At 34.4% G+C, this 16,760-nt stretch overlaps 1 protein-coding gene across 7 annotated transcripts in view; it reads right to left on the minus strand.

Moving 5' to 3' along the window:
- The window catches only part of SNTG1 (syntrophin gamma 1), a 314,340-nt gene that overhangs the window by 83,196 nt on the left and 214,384 nt on the right, over window positions 1-16,760 (minus strand). For all 7 annotated transcript variants that reach the window (XR_013340046.1, XM_077783688.1, XM_077783680.1 and 4 more), the window contains one exon: window positions 11,732-11,861. Coding sequence is in view for 6 of the 7 variants with exons in the window: in XM_077783688.1 (XP_077639814.1) it covers window positions 11,732-11,861 (130 nt within the window). In the remaining variant the exon portion in view is untranslated. The remainder of the gene's footprint in view (window positions 1-11,731; window positions 11,862-16,760) is intronic.

Consider the following 16,760-nt stretch of genomic DNA (forward strand, 5'->3'; position numbering starts at 1 on the left):
TCTCGTTAAGGACATAACTTTAAAAATAATCTTTTTAAAACAGCTTGTCAACAGTCTCTTAGGATTTGGCTTGCTATAATATTTTAAAATATAGTTTATGTTTATACAGCAATATAAAGATACATTTATGTTAATCTAATGCAAAAGGAAATAATTCTGATATCAAACATGCATGCACACTGTGATTTATCAATTATTTAAAGAGTAACTGGAAAAGCATGTTAGCTCCACAACTCTATAGGGGTTATGTCAGCCTAAGGACATATTTCTTCTTGCGAAATATTCTATTTATGATGTAAAAAAAGAAAAGCCTTTAAAATTAATATTGTTTCAGTTACAAAATGAGAAAAACATTTAAATGGAATGCACATACTATTTAAATATATTCTTGAGAAGCCACCTGTGGGTTTTTTGCCTGGCATAGAACAAAATAATTGATAAAAATAATATAATAACTCCCTGTAACATCTTCATCACATAAAAATATGTACAGGTGAAAGTCCAAGCATTGATGTAGTCATTGGTCACTTGTACTTAATTTAATTAATATAAAGCAAAGACCCTTCATATTTGTTTGTTTCATATTTGATTTGTTTCATATTTGTAGTTACATTTACATGACTTATTGTAATAAAATACTTCATTACTTTCTTTGAAGATATCTGGACTATCTCAGGAAAACTCATTTCAACACCTCAGAACACTTCATGGATGTCACTAACAATATTAATACATGAAATGGGATCTGAGACAGTAGAACAGGTATCTGAATATCAGGTCTTTTTGTCTCTTCAGCAGAACCTTTCTTTGTGAATAGTCCTCATTAAAATTATATTCACAATTCTGTGGACATTTACCAATAAAATGCACCTTACTAAAGATTTTGAGGATTAAACATTTTTTACCTTCTAGAGAGAGTTTAGGTCATCCAATAATTTTGCTTCCATAATGTTTTTATTATCTCCCTCCTCCTCCATGATTGGGAACCCTCATTTTATCTTTTTTATAATACATATTCAAGAAAAGAAACATTTTTCCTTCCTGAACAAAATAGTAAAGCAGAACAATGGACACTAGGAGTTCTAAATCTACACAGCTGCTGTAGGCTAGTATTCCAGTGAAGAAATATTAAACAAATATATATTTACAACCACCCAATAAAACTTGTATCTCCCCTATGAAATAATAATGCTATAATTTTCCCCAGGTACATTTGCATCTGGGAAGGGCAAACAGCAGCTACAATGAATGAGAAAGAGGAAAAGTGACAAATACTTTTATTTACACTCTTTATTCAGCAATTAATGAGTCCATGCTCATGCAGACCAAGACATTTTGCATCAATCTGACTTCCCCATAGCTATTTCTTCCACACAAATTTTGCCACAAATAGTCTAAATGCCCCAAAATGGTGAGGAACACTTCCTATGAGGTGAGAGAATCTCAAGAAGCATGGCTTTAATTTCTTCTCAAAACATGAGAGACATTCTCATTAGTTTTTAAAACTAGGGAACTGCAAACAGAGACAGAAGAAGGGAAAGGGGTAAAGAAGGCATATCTGAGTACAACATTCACAAATACAAAAAATCCCCAGCTGCTACATTAAAGATATCTACATCGGCCTATTTTTGCTGATCCTTCTCTTGCATGGAAAACTTGGCTGTAAAAATTTATGTGGACTTCTCTCATCCTGTTTGTATACCCACACAATACACCCAGCCTTTCAGCTGTGGGAGTCTGTGGGATTGCACTGTTTATAAAATCAGAGAACTAAATTGGGTTAAAAGATCTGTAACAATAAAATCTACTCTGTAGTATTGGGAGTGAAGTGTGCAATTTGGTCATGGTAGGTAATACCAGAGTAGCTACCCAGGGTATGGGAGATACAGTATTCAGGATGCAGGAGATAAGTATTTATCTGCTACATTTAAGCATTATTCCTGCTGGGTGAATCCCAGCAGACAGTATGGATGAGCCCTCTGTCTCCTGTCAACAGCACTGGCAAGAATTCTACGTGTGGCCCTATGGAGAGCACAGAGAAGAGCTGGAAGCAGCACAGCCTCAGCTCTGTGCTGCCCCCAGAGATGCTTTGGCCAGCAGTGAGGCAGATGGCATCAGGCTGCAGGCTGAGTAGCACAGAGAGCTCCTGTCTCTCACGTCAGGGTGACTCTACCAACCTGTAGGCTCTTATGCTAAAGTACCCTCTTGCCGTTTCCTGTTAGAAGTGAGAGAGGTAAGTATTTAATTCAAGGAGATGGAATTACCCTCTGGAGATATCTGCAGTCTTTATATACTTAATGGGATTGAAGTAACTGCCTATGTTAGGAGGATGAGCTGACTTCCTTCGGGTCTTAAAGACATTTTTAATATTCCTTTATGATATTGGGAGATTGGGTGGAGAGGATCTTGCTTTTTAGGGACAAACAGCTACCATTTCTGTCACATTACTTACTACAGCTAAAATAAAAAGTAGTTTTAAAAAGAGAAATCTTGTTCCTTGGCAAACCAGAGAAGAACTGTTGAAACTCCTTTAACAATGTTAAATCGACTGAATTATGTGAGAAGTGGCAGCATGTTGACACACCACAGGAAGTTTTTCATCCTTTTTATTACTTTACAAAATTGCTTTAGGAAATAAACACAGTGAAAACAATATTTTCTCCTAGGCAGGTAACAGATTTTTCCCTGGAGTAAACAGCCATAAACTTGTGCATTTGTTCACCAACAGACTTATAAACATTTTTGGAATGTGGACATGTACTGTTTTACTCTGTTTTTTTGTAATTAAGATTTGTCATCTGTACAAGAAGGAAACTAATGAAACATGCAAATATATCACATCTACATAGATTTGTTGTACATATTTAAAACTACCGCTGAACAATATGATCTATTATTTGAATGGTTAGTGTATAATGTAAACAGTGGGCTAAAAGGACACTTTTTTCTGTTTGTGTGATTTCAATGCATCACACTGGAAGAGAAGTAGAATATCTATCAGTGATTAGAAATATAAATAAAGTCTGCCTTCTGATTTTAAAGAAGTAGCCTTATGAATAAAATTGGAATTATCACGTGGATAAGCTAAACTGTGTATATGCATTGACCTTACATCACTTTTCTGCTAATACAGCTAAAAGTAAGTATAAGGATTAACATAAATGAAATTATCCCCCAGTTGCATTTTATGCTGTATTTTATGACACTGAACTATTAAGTAGTCACAGGTGAGATGGACAGGCATTCTTTAACTGCCTGGTTGCCTCCTTTTCAGCAGTATTTTACGATTTCTTCATTCTGTGTTTCTAAAAATTAGTGACTGCCTTTCCTATCACAGGAAATCTCATATAAAAGTAGAATTTAGGAGCCTGTTATGTACTCTTTAGCACATAAAGTGCTCTCTTGACAAACTACCCAAACATAACTTCTTATTGGCTCATAAAAAAAGCAAAATTGAGGAATAAGAATTATATGATTGCATACATCAAATATTAAAATGTACATTCTTTTTAATATTGATCAAATATATGTGATTAATAGCTTCTCAGATTTTTTCATATAGTAAAGGATTGTAGGTTACAATTTTTATAGGCAAAAGCCGTATCAAGTGATTTCATAGATGCAGTAAAGAAAAATTTGCTTTGATTCACTGGACTACAGTTCCTGATTGCTATCATTAGGCAAATGCCATTTTATAGCCTGCAAAATTGTTAAAAAAATTTGTAAACTATTAGGAAAAAAAAAGAGAAAAGCAGAAACCTTCATGCACTCAGTATAAACTGTTCAAAAACATAGTAATTCTCAAAGGAAGCTCATAGTTTTTCAGCACAGTAAGTCAGAGAGTACAATGCACTGGGAAATGAGAATGAAACAAGGTGCTTCATTCTCAGTTTTTCAAGCCTGACTTCATGAACTCAATGACAGCCTGAAACAAGTTCTGGATGTAATTACCTCATTCTGTGAAATAAACTGGTGAGAAGAACCAACAGAACACCTTGCAATCATGTTGGTGATCAACATAGCTATAATTTCAGACATTTCAGACTTTCCCTGCAGGTGTTTGCCACTTAACTTCCCCAGGTATTTTTAGGAGATAAAGAACTTGTCACATAGTTTCATAATACCTTTTGTCAGTAGAGAAATGGCAAGTCCCAAGAATCTGGGGCTCATTTCCTCTGCAGCTTAGTGATCATTTGTTGTTTTGCCTATCTGGGCTTATTTGCTCTAAGCTCTTAAACCTGTCCAGGAATGGCTGGAATCCCTCTCTTCTACCCCACACCTCTGCCTCTTCCTCTGACTCCATTCTGTTCTGCAGGCAAATATAGGCTGTGCACTACTTGAATGCACTTGCTCTCTATGGCACTTTATGAAGCAAGACAACCAAATGGAGAAACTGCTTCCAACACATTAGCCTACTAATAATGTATACCCTGAGGTGTTTTATAGCCTTTTGAGTGCATTTAAATTTCTTTTCATTCTTTTTATCTTTTAATTCTCTGGTTGTGGAAGGCAAAACTTCTGATGTATCCACCTTTAAAAATATATTTTTTAAAAGTGAGTAAGAGGCAATGCCTGTCAAAACAAGGTAACATCACTTTAAATACGAATAATTATATTTGTATTTGTTGTGGGGTTTTTTTAAGATAGCAAAATGAAGGAATGCAAAAAGAAAGGTCATTATAGACTAACTTCCCACTTCTCAGTTGCTATTTTATCAACAGCAGTTTGCGATTCAACAACACTTTTAAGACATTCTCACTGAAAATAAACCAATTGTGGAATACTGAACATTTTACTGCACAACAAAAACTAGGTTACAGTAGCTGTAAGTCTCCAGCTGCTACTGAAAGGGCAGCTTGGCATTTGGCATGAAAGGGCAACTTATAATGAGTCCTTTCCTCTTCCATGTGTTACCTCTCTGCAGACCCCCAAACAGCTTACCCTTATTCCCAGTTGGACTCCTATTTCCTTTATTCTTGTCATCATTTTTTTGTCACTTAAAATCAAGCAAGAGGTGTTGTTTTGTTTTGGGCTTTTTTCCCGTAAATGACAGGCTTCTTGTTACCTTTCACCAAGGTGGAATGTTGAGAGCAAGCATGACATTCCTCCAAAGTGTCTTGCAACTAAACAGATCATAGTTTTTATTATAATATGTTAACTTAAGCCTTCAATAATAATATAATGAGGGAAGAGAGTCTCATATCTTCATAAAATTCTGCAGAGAATAAAGAACATATTGAATATTGTTTTGCTTTAATTTAAATACTAGCACAAGGCTAAAATTTAATTTGACTCCACACAAAATTGGATGAATCAAAGTACAGGGATTCTTTACTGAGTGAATCATATATAAAACTCAAAAAAAATATATTCTCTCTGCAAGAATGTTGCTATTTTTTAAAATTTACATTAAACTGGTAAATTTTAAATTAAGGGCTTTTGATTGTATTGTCTCTAGGTATATTGCTTCTCCTAAATAGTATTTTAGAGTTCTATACAATATGAATAGAGATGTTAATATTTTAATCAGATATTAATGACTACTGCAGAAGTTGTGCACTTGTATACAGTAAAACAAAAAAAAATACTATTAAAAATAGCATGAGTAGATGTAACATTTTGCAGAAGCAAAGAAGGAAAATTTAATTTATTTTGAAAACCTATCATGAGTACTTGAAGTCTACACCATATATTCCAAAGCAATACTGCAAGACTGCATGTCTTTATGATGAGTGCTGTCACCATAATCAGAATGTGTCATAACAAATACTCTAACTATGAAGACAGAAGTTTCTTGTTACAATTTCCCAGATAGTTCTGGAATAAATATTCTTGCAGAAATATCTCTCAAAGAAATATTCTTTTCTTGCACTGTTTTCCTATTTGCCTCATTGTCCTTTAGACTCAATTATATTATAGACATGCAGATGAAACACTGGAGAAACAGCAATACAGTTTGGAAAGACTTAAATTTCTTTGCAGTTACATCAGTACATTTAAGAGTACAGTACTAAATTAGTACATTTATCCACAATTCTTTAAACTAGGTACAAATAAAAAGTTTGTAAAATATGACACACATCAAATTGCCAAAAACCAAAAGTAAATATCAGACAAGGCCATATGTAACTTGATAAAAGTGACATAGAAACAAATGTGGTTTTAATTGTGCACATGATAACAACCTAGCCTTTTTAAATAGTGAGGAAAAATAGGAGTGATTTATGTTCTGTAATCCTGATGCTGCACTGACTACAATTATTCATGTAGATCTACATAAGAGAATCATACAAGGAGAAAAACAGCAGCAGAATGTTACAGGTGCATCAAGTTCTGATTTTTAAATTTTCCTAGAAAGACCTCAATATCAGTACTGGAATGACTATCTGTATAATCTACCCTTTACAAGATTGAGAATGGAATGCAGAACAAAACTCAAAGTGTCAGAACACTGTGACCACCTGAATAGTTCAATGTATATTTGCTTCATAATGTCCAATTTATCTGAGTATTTGTGTCATAGCAAATGTGAATAATGTATGCAAAAGGATTCTATTAGTAATACTTTATAGCCTTCCTATAATTCTCTCTTGTTTTGGCCTTCATTTTATAGTGCTTTCAACTTCTAAATTACTGAGAGTATTTGATTTTTGCATTACTACAGAATATAACATAAGAGGTTTGATACTAATGTTGGTGTTTTTGGATTTGCTTCAAACATGCATAGCTGAGCAACCAAAAAAAAAGATAAATATTATTGTAATACACAGATCATAGGACATTTAAGAGCATATAATCCCTGAAACTCAAAAATTATTAACATTAGAGCTCTCTGATGGTTTGCTATTGTATTGTAACTAAAAAACTAAAATATTAAATCTGTTTATTTCACATGAGTGATATAGATTTATTAATGTAATATAACATTTTACAGTATGTCCTTACTGGTGGTAGCATCCACCTGAAAAAATGAAACACATTCTAGTCATTTATTTCAATAATTTGCTTACATTGAATGTGATATTTCATTCTTCCTACAAGTGGAACAAATTGGATTAGTCTAGTCAGGTTTTTTCTCCTGTTTTTCACTGTTTGTGTCCTCTTCTACCTAGTGACTTAAATACTTAAATAATTCCTGTACCCAAACTTCAGCATTCTAAAGACAAGGTATTCTAATTTTCTTTTTTCTACTGGAAGTGAAACAATTTTTTGGGTTTTTTTGGTTTTGGTTTTGTTTTTGTTTTGTCTTAGCAGCAGTTTCTTTCACTAGGCAACACTTTCTAAGCATTCCAAAAAAGTTCAATTGAACTTTTAAACTCTTCAGAACAAAGGGTTAGGTTCTGGAAAACACACCCATTGGGCCAATACCCACTTTGTAGACCTCTTAATCCTAGCTTTCATGCTATTGCTGTGCTTCTCCCATCAACTGTGTGTGCCTCATTAATTTCACAAATGTCTTATTTTACCAAGAAAATTGCAACATAATGGGATAAAGTGAAGGTACTGTGAACTACATCTTGTAAGATCTTGTGGACATTCTCAAGATAAGCTTAAAACTTTTTGCCACCTCCTGCTTAGAAACTTTACCTCAGCTACCTGTCATTCCTGTCTGATGAAGTTCATGTTGTTTCTTTGCTGTCAAGTGCTGGCTTCAAGGTAAAAGCCATAAATATGTAACTGTTGCAGTGTTTTTCACAGAAATTATGGAAGAGGAAAGGGAAAATAAATATTATTGCACTCACTATAGAAAAACCTGACACAGAGAAAGCAACAGACAAGTGACAAATTCTGAGTTGTGAAGATAAATTCTAAAAAATTCTGTGAAGCTATATCCTAGAAATTGCTAACTAAAATGTACTTTTTTTATTATTCTTTTGCTAAAAAGATCCAAAATGTTTGACTTCCACTGTACTATAGCCATTAAAAAATTTGCCTTTACATTTCCTGACAATTGCAGCACATGAATTATGGATGTATTGGCAACTGGTGGTTCTTTATAGAACACATGATCTTGGATTATTTTCTTAGACTCTTCCAGAGTGTAATTTTTTAAAAATCTACATGACCAATTGCATACTGTCATCCTAAAATCCTGTAACAAAAGAGATGTTAAAGACTAGAAATCAGTATCAATTACCACCTAAATTAATACAATTTAAAAGTTCATGAAAAGGCAAATAGTTCATCACTGAATTAAACGACTGAATTGAAAATTCCTACTTGAAGCATTAGCAAGAAAAGAAGCAGCAGCTTGTTCCCTTTTTAAATGGCTGTGGCCAGCCATCCTAATTGGCAACAAAAAGATATAGAACCTCATCAGTTCATAGAGGAATTACAGTTCCCAAGCCCAGGTTCAATTTAGCTTATAAAACTTTGGGTTTAATATAACCCTTCTGGTTTTTGAGGCTATTGATAAACCTGGTGAATTTTTAACACAGATGCAATTCAAGAGACTAAAGTTGGAGAGGAATCTGTCTACAGAAATGAATGATACTTACAGATTCATCAACTCATCAATTACAGTGTGACATTAAGTCACTTCCAACAGTGCATTTATACAGTATGCATTCTGGTTGCAAACCACTATACAACCCCATTCATGTTGTGCAATTTTAATGTATTTCACCTTATATGAAATATTAGCTTCTTGGGACCAAAATAAATTAAATTAGCAGTATCAGTCTCAGTATATTTAAAACACTAGAGAATACTTGTGCTAACCTTCTGAAGAGGAAGAAAAAGAGTGCATACCTGAGGTTTTCTGCTAAAGAGAATCTGAAATGAAGTAAACTACACCAGTCAGCATAAGGATCTTTTTAATCTCTTCTTAATAGTCAAAATATAATTTATATATCTCTGCATAAAAATTTTAACTGTCTTTTTGCATATTAATATGAGTTCTAGCTTGTAGTGTACAATGCTTAGTAGTATAACCAATGCAGGAAAAATGTGTTTGCTTGCAGACACCATCTTCCAGACTCCATTCAGTTAGCAACAGTGCCTTTGAAAAATGGTGATCATGTCAAGGCATTTTATTTTAGCTTCTACTTCTGCATTTCTGTTAAGTCCTTGGTAGATACTGGCTATACTGCTGGTCCTGCAATTCAGTCACATCACATTTGTGTCAGATATGGACATGTTGGATAATGAAAGAAGAGTTTTTTGACAATATCCATAGAAAAAAACAAATTGATTATAGGTTCAACAAGGTATTTTGGAGCCAGGGGCCCATATTCACAACTATTAGATACATGTAGCAACATAGGACTTGTTATGCACATTTTTGGGGTTTGAATCATCAGTTAATTTTTTTCAGACAGTTTGTATGTGAAAAGGTAAAATAATGCAGATTTTCTGACTCAGATTAGTTTTTCTTTTTTTTTTTTTTTATTGGTCAAAAATACCCAGACATTTCTTTGGGAGATTTATTCAGAGAAACTCACTTTGGCCCCTCAAAGACACAAATGACAGGTTATCAGGATATATATCTATCTCCTTAGGTATCAAATATGAACTCACCACCCTAGGGTCCTTTACCAGTCAAAGGAAAGACAGACATGTCTTGAGGGAATTTATTTCATTATAAAATGGACGTCAACAGTAAATAATAAGATTCACTCTGGATTTTCTGCTTTAAGACATCTAAAGTTAGGCAAGAGAAATCCCACCAAAATCAACAGAGCCCAGATTTGATATAAGGGTAAAGGAAGTGCTTTCATAAACAATCTGGCTGTTATAGTCCTTTTTTATGATTCTATTTCTTTTTTTTTTTTTTTCAAAAGATAGAGAGATATGAGAAACATCATGTGAGTAAATATTTCTAGGAACTGCTTGGTATTTCAATTAAACAATTTTTTTCCTGTAACATCTAGATAGGAATGAGGAGTTAATTGAAACTAAAAATTGGTCAATTTATCCAAAGAATTAAAAAAATTCCTTAACTCTCTTTGTTTCTTTGGCAGTGGATGACTGTAAGGGAGAATGACTCTGACTAAATGCCTCTCTCAGATAGGAAAAATGCTAACATCAAAAGTATGCACATGTCAATAACCATCTTGTAAAGAAAATAAGTACAGGGACCTCTAATCACATCTAATCATTCTTCTGTGCAACAGTTTGGGTTTTTTCCCCCTCTGTGTTCTTATATTCACTTATCAGGTATGCTGTCAAATAACTAATTCTTTCTGGCAACTGACAATTTAAAAGAAAAGTATATTACAGGAAGGTGAGTGTCATATGAACAAATAGGACAATTCTAAAAATAGACACATAGATTTTTATCATAAGCCCTAACTCTCATGGCTATCTTTGGGATAAAGTAAGTACAAAGACTGGCATAACCACTGTATAATTTAGGCTATTTACCTCTTATAAAACATTAGATAACTTCTTTCTGTATTTTATGGAAACCAGTGTAGAATTATAAACTGTACTAAGAAAAAAATTCATGTAATAACACTGCGTTGCCAAAATTCAAGTTATGCTAAGTAACCATAATTATAGTCTCATCAGAACTGAAGTGTTTCAAAACACCTGTAAAATTTTGGTGCCTCTGCCTACTGTTACAAGCAAATAAATCCACTGATTTAAGTAGCAAGAACCTTTAGCAGACTGAAATAAAGATGGCAAGAGAAAAATACCCAGAAGCCTCAATTGTTAGGATGCCTAGTGAGACAAGAAAGGTTCTACATAGCAACAGCACTTTAAGTATGAATAAATAGCCATAAAGTTCGCTGGTACTGCATAGAAGCTTGCAGATGGCAGATGAATTCATGTCTGTCATGTTTTTATAATACAATGACTTTTACATATTGCTGCCAGATGGAACACAGTTTTGCATCTCCATTATAAATCTCAAAAAAAAATACAGCTTCCTTCAATGTGTTCCCTATATTTGAAACAAAAGCAAATTCAGAGACAGATTTGGGAAGCTAAAGCAGATTTAAGGAAATATAAATTAAATCCTTAAGGGCTTCCTTGTTATAACTCAATTCAAAATAGTGGAGCTCCCCATGTGTTCTCAGTTTTTTAGGAAAACCACAGAAAGTATCATACAGATTTCTATACAGGGAGAACCACATGTTCATTTTAAATGTAAATACATCCCAGGCAGTTCCAGAAGACCTCTTAATTCAAATTAGCATTTAAAAAAAACTTTTACATAACATAACATTTATTCCTGTTTCAATAAAAAGTGGTATCTATCCCACAAGCTCAGATGGTAAGAGTGCAGTGCATGAAGCATAAATGCATTAAATCATTGTTGATAGCAAATATCTATATCTACACAACAGAAGCACCTTGCCTTTCCCATCATGATAAACACTACCTAAACAGACCTAAAATCTAATTTAGATCTGGTTATACCAGCTTCTGTAGAGATGAACTATGAAGAAAGCACAGAATTTTTGTATTTTCAATGTGTTCCTGCATCAGACCTGGCTTCCTCCTGTGTGTCTCATCTTTGCTTCTAATCCTAGTTGGTGCTCCTATGAAGGAAATAACTCTGATAGCAACAAAGTGAATTATATGACTGTAGGGAAGAATATTTTCCCATTCAATGGTTTCTCACAGAGTCTGATTTGACAACAAACTTGAGCTGACTTCTCTCAGACAGCCTCAAGCATTGTTTATATGCAGATAATTCTGTGTGTGAACCCATTAGGCTTTTATGACAGTTATAATCAAATATGATTGGGAAACCTTCTGGCTTACTTGGATCCATACTTACATTGTGCTTTGTGAGGTTGGAAATGTTACTTGCTATTGCTTGTAGCCAGTCAATACAGTCTTCAGCAGAGAGACACTGAATTATTCCACTGCAAACCCCATCCACAGCAATTACTTGGAATGCATTTTGCCTATAGACATATCATAACAGATCAGGTCAGAAGAAAATTTTATCTTTTCTAGCATATCATCTTAACAATACTCGTAAAAGTGCTTTTTTTTCAACGACAATGAAGGTCAGCCAGTGAACACTGATAAAATGCTGGTTTTCCTGATTTATAAATACCTGACATTAAAATCACTCTAAAAGGTCAATTCAGGCAATATTAAGCTTCCATAAGGCTATTAAAAATTCCATAGTCCAGCTCCACAGAACGCTGACCATCAGGCCATACAACCTCAGAAGATGAACAAGTGATAGAGCTGATTCATATCTAAGACTTAATCCTTTAATACAGCAGGCTAGAGAGAAGGAAAGCACATTGGAAACCATAGGTAATAATTTGGGAAATTCAGTGAATACCAGTATCTTTTTCTCAACATCTTTGTTTTATTTTTATAATACAGTGTCTAAACACATTTGGATTACATTCTGGAGGCCCTTTTTGGCTGCTCACGCTTACAGAATTCTGTTTCTCTTCTAAACTACTGATTGAAAACTTGGAGAACTCAAAATTGATCAAATTGCAATAATGATTTTTCCAATTGCACTTCTGATCATTAACAAAAATACACTCCTACCTCTGCCTCTACCCTCAGCACCAATCTGGGCACATATACAAAAATCTATCATGCATTATATACTGATTTTCCACTTCCAGGCACTGAGCAATTATAGAACAAGGGAAAAATTTTCAGATGCTAAAGCAATAACAGACCTAATTTCTTCAGTAAATTGCTTTATTTGCTAAAAGCTCTTGTAAGGCTCACAGGTCTCTGTCTTCAAAACCAAAAAAGCTCAATAATAATCCATATCCTAGAGTAGGAGATTACTGAACATACAGAGAATACCAAGTTCCACTGCTGACATTCTGCTACAAACCCAACTGCTGATGATCAATTCATCGTTAAGATTAAGTACATCATTCAGACTCTTTGAGAATGGCTCAAGCAAAGTGCCTGTTATCTCCAGGGTAAAACTGAGCATCGTCAATGACAGCTTCTGCCACCTGAAGACAGATATCAATTTTTAAAAGCTGCTTGGGGTCTTTTACCTCTTAAAATTTTATTATAGTTGAACACAATGTAAGGTTAGTATTTGTCTTCATCCCATCCATGTTGAGAACAAACTGTTTCTTCAGTCAGGAGAAGCAATAGAAATGAACTAGAGCCATGCCTTTGCTTTGAGTGTTCTAGTATGAGATCCAGCTTCTGCAGGATAATGAGGCTTATATCAACATGATCTTTCAGGGTTCTTTGGTTTATTTAAATCCAGCAATTTAATTGTCTTTCCTAGGGGTAGTGATTTTTCTTTAAATTCACAATACCAACCAAGACAGTCTTCTTTCAGAGATTCATTTTCACAATAATTCTAGTAAAGTTTTGAGGAAGATTTATTAAAAGAATCTTCAGGTAGTGTTTCTAACATCTTTTTATTCTATCCTTTTTTTTTTTTTTTTTAGATGGCTATAAATATATATAGCAAATTTTTCCAGAATAAATTTTTAAATACTTGAATGAAGACCATAGCATGGGCTCAAAATTGTTGATTATCTCTTTTAAGAAAAATAACACTAATTTCAGGACTTGCCTTGTTTCTACATACTATATCATAAATCAAAGCAGTGATCTAAAAGACCTATTAATGCATAACATTAATGCAAATAGAAAAACCCCAGATTCAGTCCTCATGTACATATTTCCCTTGGACTACAAACACAGTGAATCTGGTGCATTTGGGGTATTAGATTGTTCCTACTTGTCCTAGGAATTTGATCTGTGCAAGTACAGAATCAATCATCCATAATGTTATTACCCAAGTATCAACTCCAAACTACTCAAATATCAACAGTATGATACATGGTCGCCTAATAAATTACTTATTAATGTGTCTTGGCAGTAGATAACCTTAGATTACTGTAATAGTATTTTCTTGATTACGTCTACCATCCCAAGTCCATGATACCATGCAAACCTGAAAACAGAATACATTAAATAGATGTTTTGTATTAAACGAAACAAATAATAGATTAATTACTTTATAATACACAAAAAAAATGAGAATTAATAAACACTTATTCAACTACACATTTCAGGTTCTGGGCCTTCTGGAACATAAAAGCTATATTTGAAAATAATGAGCTTTGCAAGGTTAACCTGAATGTCTTCTAGAATTCCCCATGAATATCCTCCAGAATTTATGTGTCCCAACCACTCCACTGGAAAAGCTAGAACAAGATTATGAGGTTTAATATTGTATGTGAGAACAATATATTTCCCTATCAAACTCTGAATTATAAAAAGTCATTAGGCTTTACATAGTGAAAACGGCCTTGTAAATACTAACTATGGAAAATGTAATGAATTAACTTTCATTTCATGTTGCTTCCTTATATTATTTTTAATATCCTTTCTTTTATAGTGATGTTTCTACTGATCTCTTATAAAAGTATCTACCTTTCTCTCATAACAAATTCTGAGAGGGAGTAACATTTAAAAATGTCTACAGCAATTTAAAATAGTCATATAAACTATCTTGCTAGCAACATAAAGTGTTGGTTCTATGATTTAAGAAAAATCCTCTCATACAGATCCTGCATTTTTAGGTTTTTTAAGGTTTATTTCATCATATTAGACAGAATAGAAGGATACAAGGAAAAAAATATCAGAGTAGTTTTTCAAGGTTTGAGTATGAGTTCAGGTATTTTGTTTCATATTACTATACCTTTATTTTCTAGAAATTATATCAGGTATATCATTACTACCTAAGACACTTCCTTTGTTATGTACAAGTTCTATAATATGACCTTTAAGCTTATTTTTTATTGATGGAGAAGACTGAATTTTAAAACCCTAGGTCTATGAACAGCTGCTTATGAACTAATATTCCATGTGAGTAGTTCTATGCAATTCAATACCCTATCTGAATTATACAGTAGAATAGATCTCAGATTTGACTGTTATGGTTTTGGGTGCTTTACGCTTCATTGTTAAATAAGGAGCTGAAGGCTTTCACATAATTTAGTAAAACACCTCCTGCCTCTCTGGTGACCTGATCCTGCTCCAGTTCAGTTCAGCCAAGAAGCTTTTGCAGCCTTTGGTTTCTACCTTTCCTCCCTGGGTCAGCCACTCAACAGAGCGAGGTTCATGCAGCCAAGTAAATATGATCCTGCTATTACTGGTCAAAAGCTTCAGGCTGGCTTTAGCTCAGCAATGATCTACAACAGGTACTGCCTAACCTGCACTAATTTCAGCTCTGTAAATAGGAGAAATGGCTGGCAGACCTAGATAGTGTAATGCTAAGAAACAGCCCTAAGAAGCAACTGAGGCAGTGGACAGCTTTTGTGCAACTTTCAAATGTTTACTGAGTATCAGTAAGAAACAGTAAAATTAACTCCACAAAAACAGATTGAAGAAGACTTCTCTTAACCCACTTTCTGGGGGGTTCATAAATCCATTCACAGGGAATTCATTAGAAGAACAAATTATGGAGTAACCTGCTCTGTACCTAAACACAGCTTTCCTACAGATAATGTCTACATACTAGAGCTCATGAGAGTATTTCAGTATGAGAACTTCATTCTTATATATACAGATGATAAATTAATCCATGTAATAGCTAGATGCTTAAAACTTTTAACAGGTATGATCTTATATACTTGCCTTGTAAGACTTTGTACTTTCAGCTAATTTCATTTTTATTTCATTGCTTTGCAAACAGTAATCATTACAGAATGTTATTGTCTTCCCTCCTAATTTCTTCTGATTTATTAGAGTAATATTAAACTAAAAAATGTCATGTTCTAGGGTCTTTCTGGAATGAATTTTATTTTCCCCACAGCAGCCTTCATAGTGTTGTGCTCAGTATTGTTAGGTAGAAAGATATTGATTACACAACGTTTTGGCTAGTGCTATGCAGTGTTGGCACAGCATCAGAGCTGTTGCTCCAACATTCCCTTCTCACCAACAGGTTGAGGAAACAAAATCTTGGGAGGGGAAATAGCCAGGAGAGCTGATCCAAACTGATCAAAGGGATATTCTATACCATATGACATCTGCTCAGCAATGAAAGCTAGGAGAAAGGAAGGGAGGGAGGGCATTAATTAATTATTACACTTGTCTTCCAGAGCAACTACTACATGTACCCAAGCCCTACTTCCCAGGGAGTGACTGAACATCACCTGCTGATGGGAAGTAGAGAACAAATATTTTGGGGTTTTTGCTTCCATGTGTGGCCTTTGCTTTTGCTTTATTAAACTGCCTTTATCTTGACTCATCAGAATACTTCCATCTTACTTTCTTCCCCTCCATCCTGTTGAGGAGGGGAGTTATAGAGAGGCTTGGATGACACTTGGAATCCAGCCATGGTCAACTCATCGCAATGATGCAATAAAGTTAAACCTCACTAAGAGCTTCGGACAGCTATTCCAGTGATTGTGACAAATTTCCAATGTAAAACATGGGGAAAAATAACCTTAGCTATATAGAAACAAAAAAAAAAAAAAAAAAAAAAAAAAAAAAAAAAAAAAAAAGGTCTCTACTGTAACTATAAACATAAAGCAAGGAAGTACAAGAACTGACAAGAACTGAAAGATGCTTATCAGTTCAGGCTCTTGCTCTTGGTCCTCACCTGAGTACAGTTGCAGCTACTCCTGTGCCTGGACATGCATCCCACAGATTTGGACCTTCAGACTGACTTCCCAGCCTAAACTGAGTCCCAGTGGACCATGATGGACTCCTCTGAAGACTGTTCCTAAGCCTCCTCTGTTCCTACGTGGAGCAGTGGGGTAGGATATTTGTCTGCATGAACAGACAATGCCTTCTCTGGCCTCACCGTCATTGTCTCTCTTGGCTTATCGTCCCCATAGGGC

The sequence above is a fragment of the Lonchura striata genome, chromosome 1 (genome assembly GCF_046129695.1).
Source record: "Lonchura striata isolate bLonStr1 chromosome 1, bLonStr1.mat, whole genome shotgun sequence".
In the NCBI taxonomy this organism is placed as follows: Eukaryota; Metazoa; Chordata; class Aves; order Passeriformes; family Estrildidae; genus Lonchura; species Lonchura striata.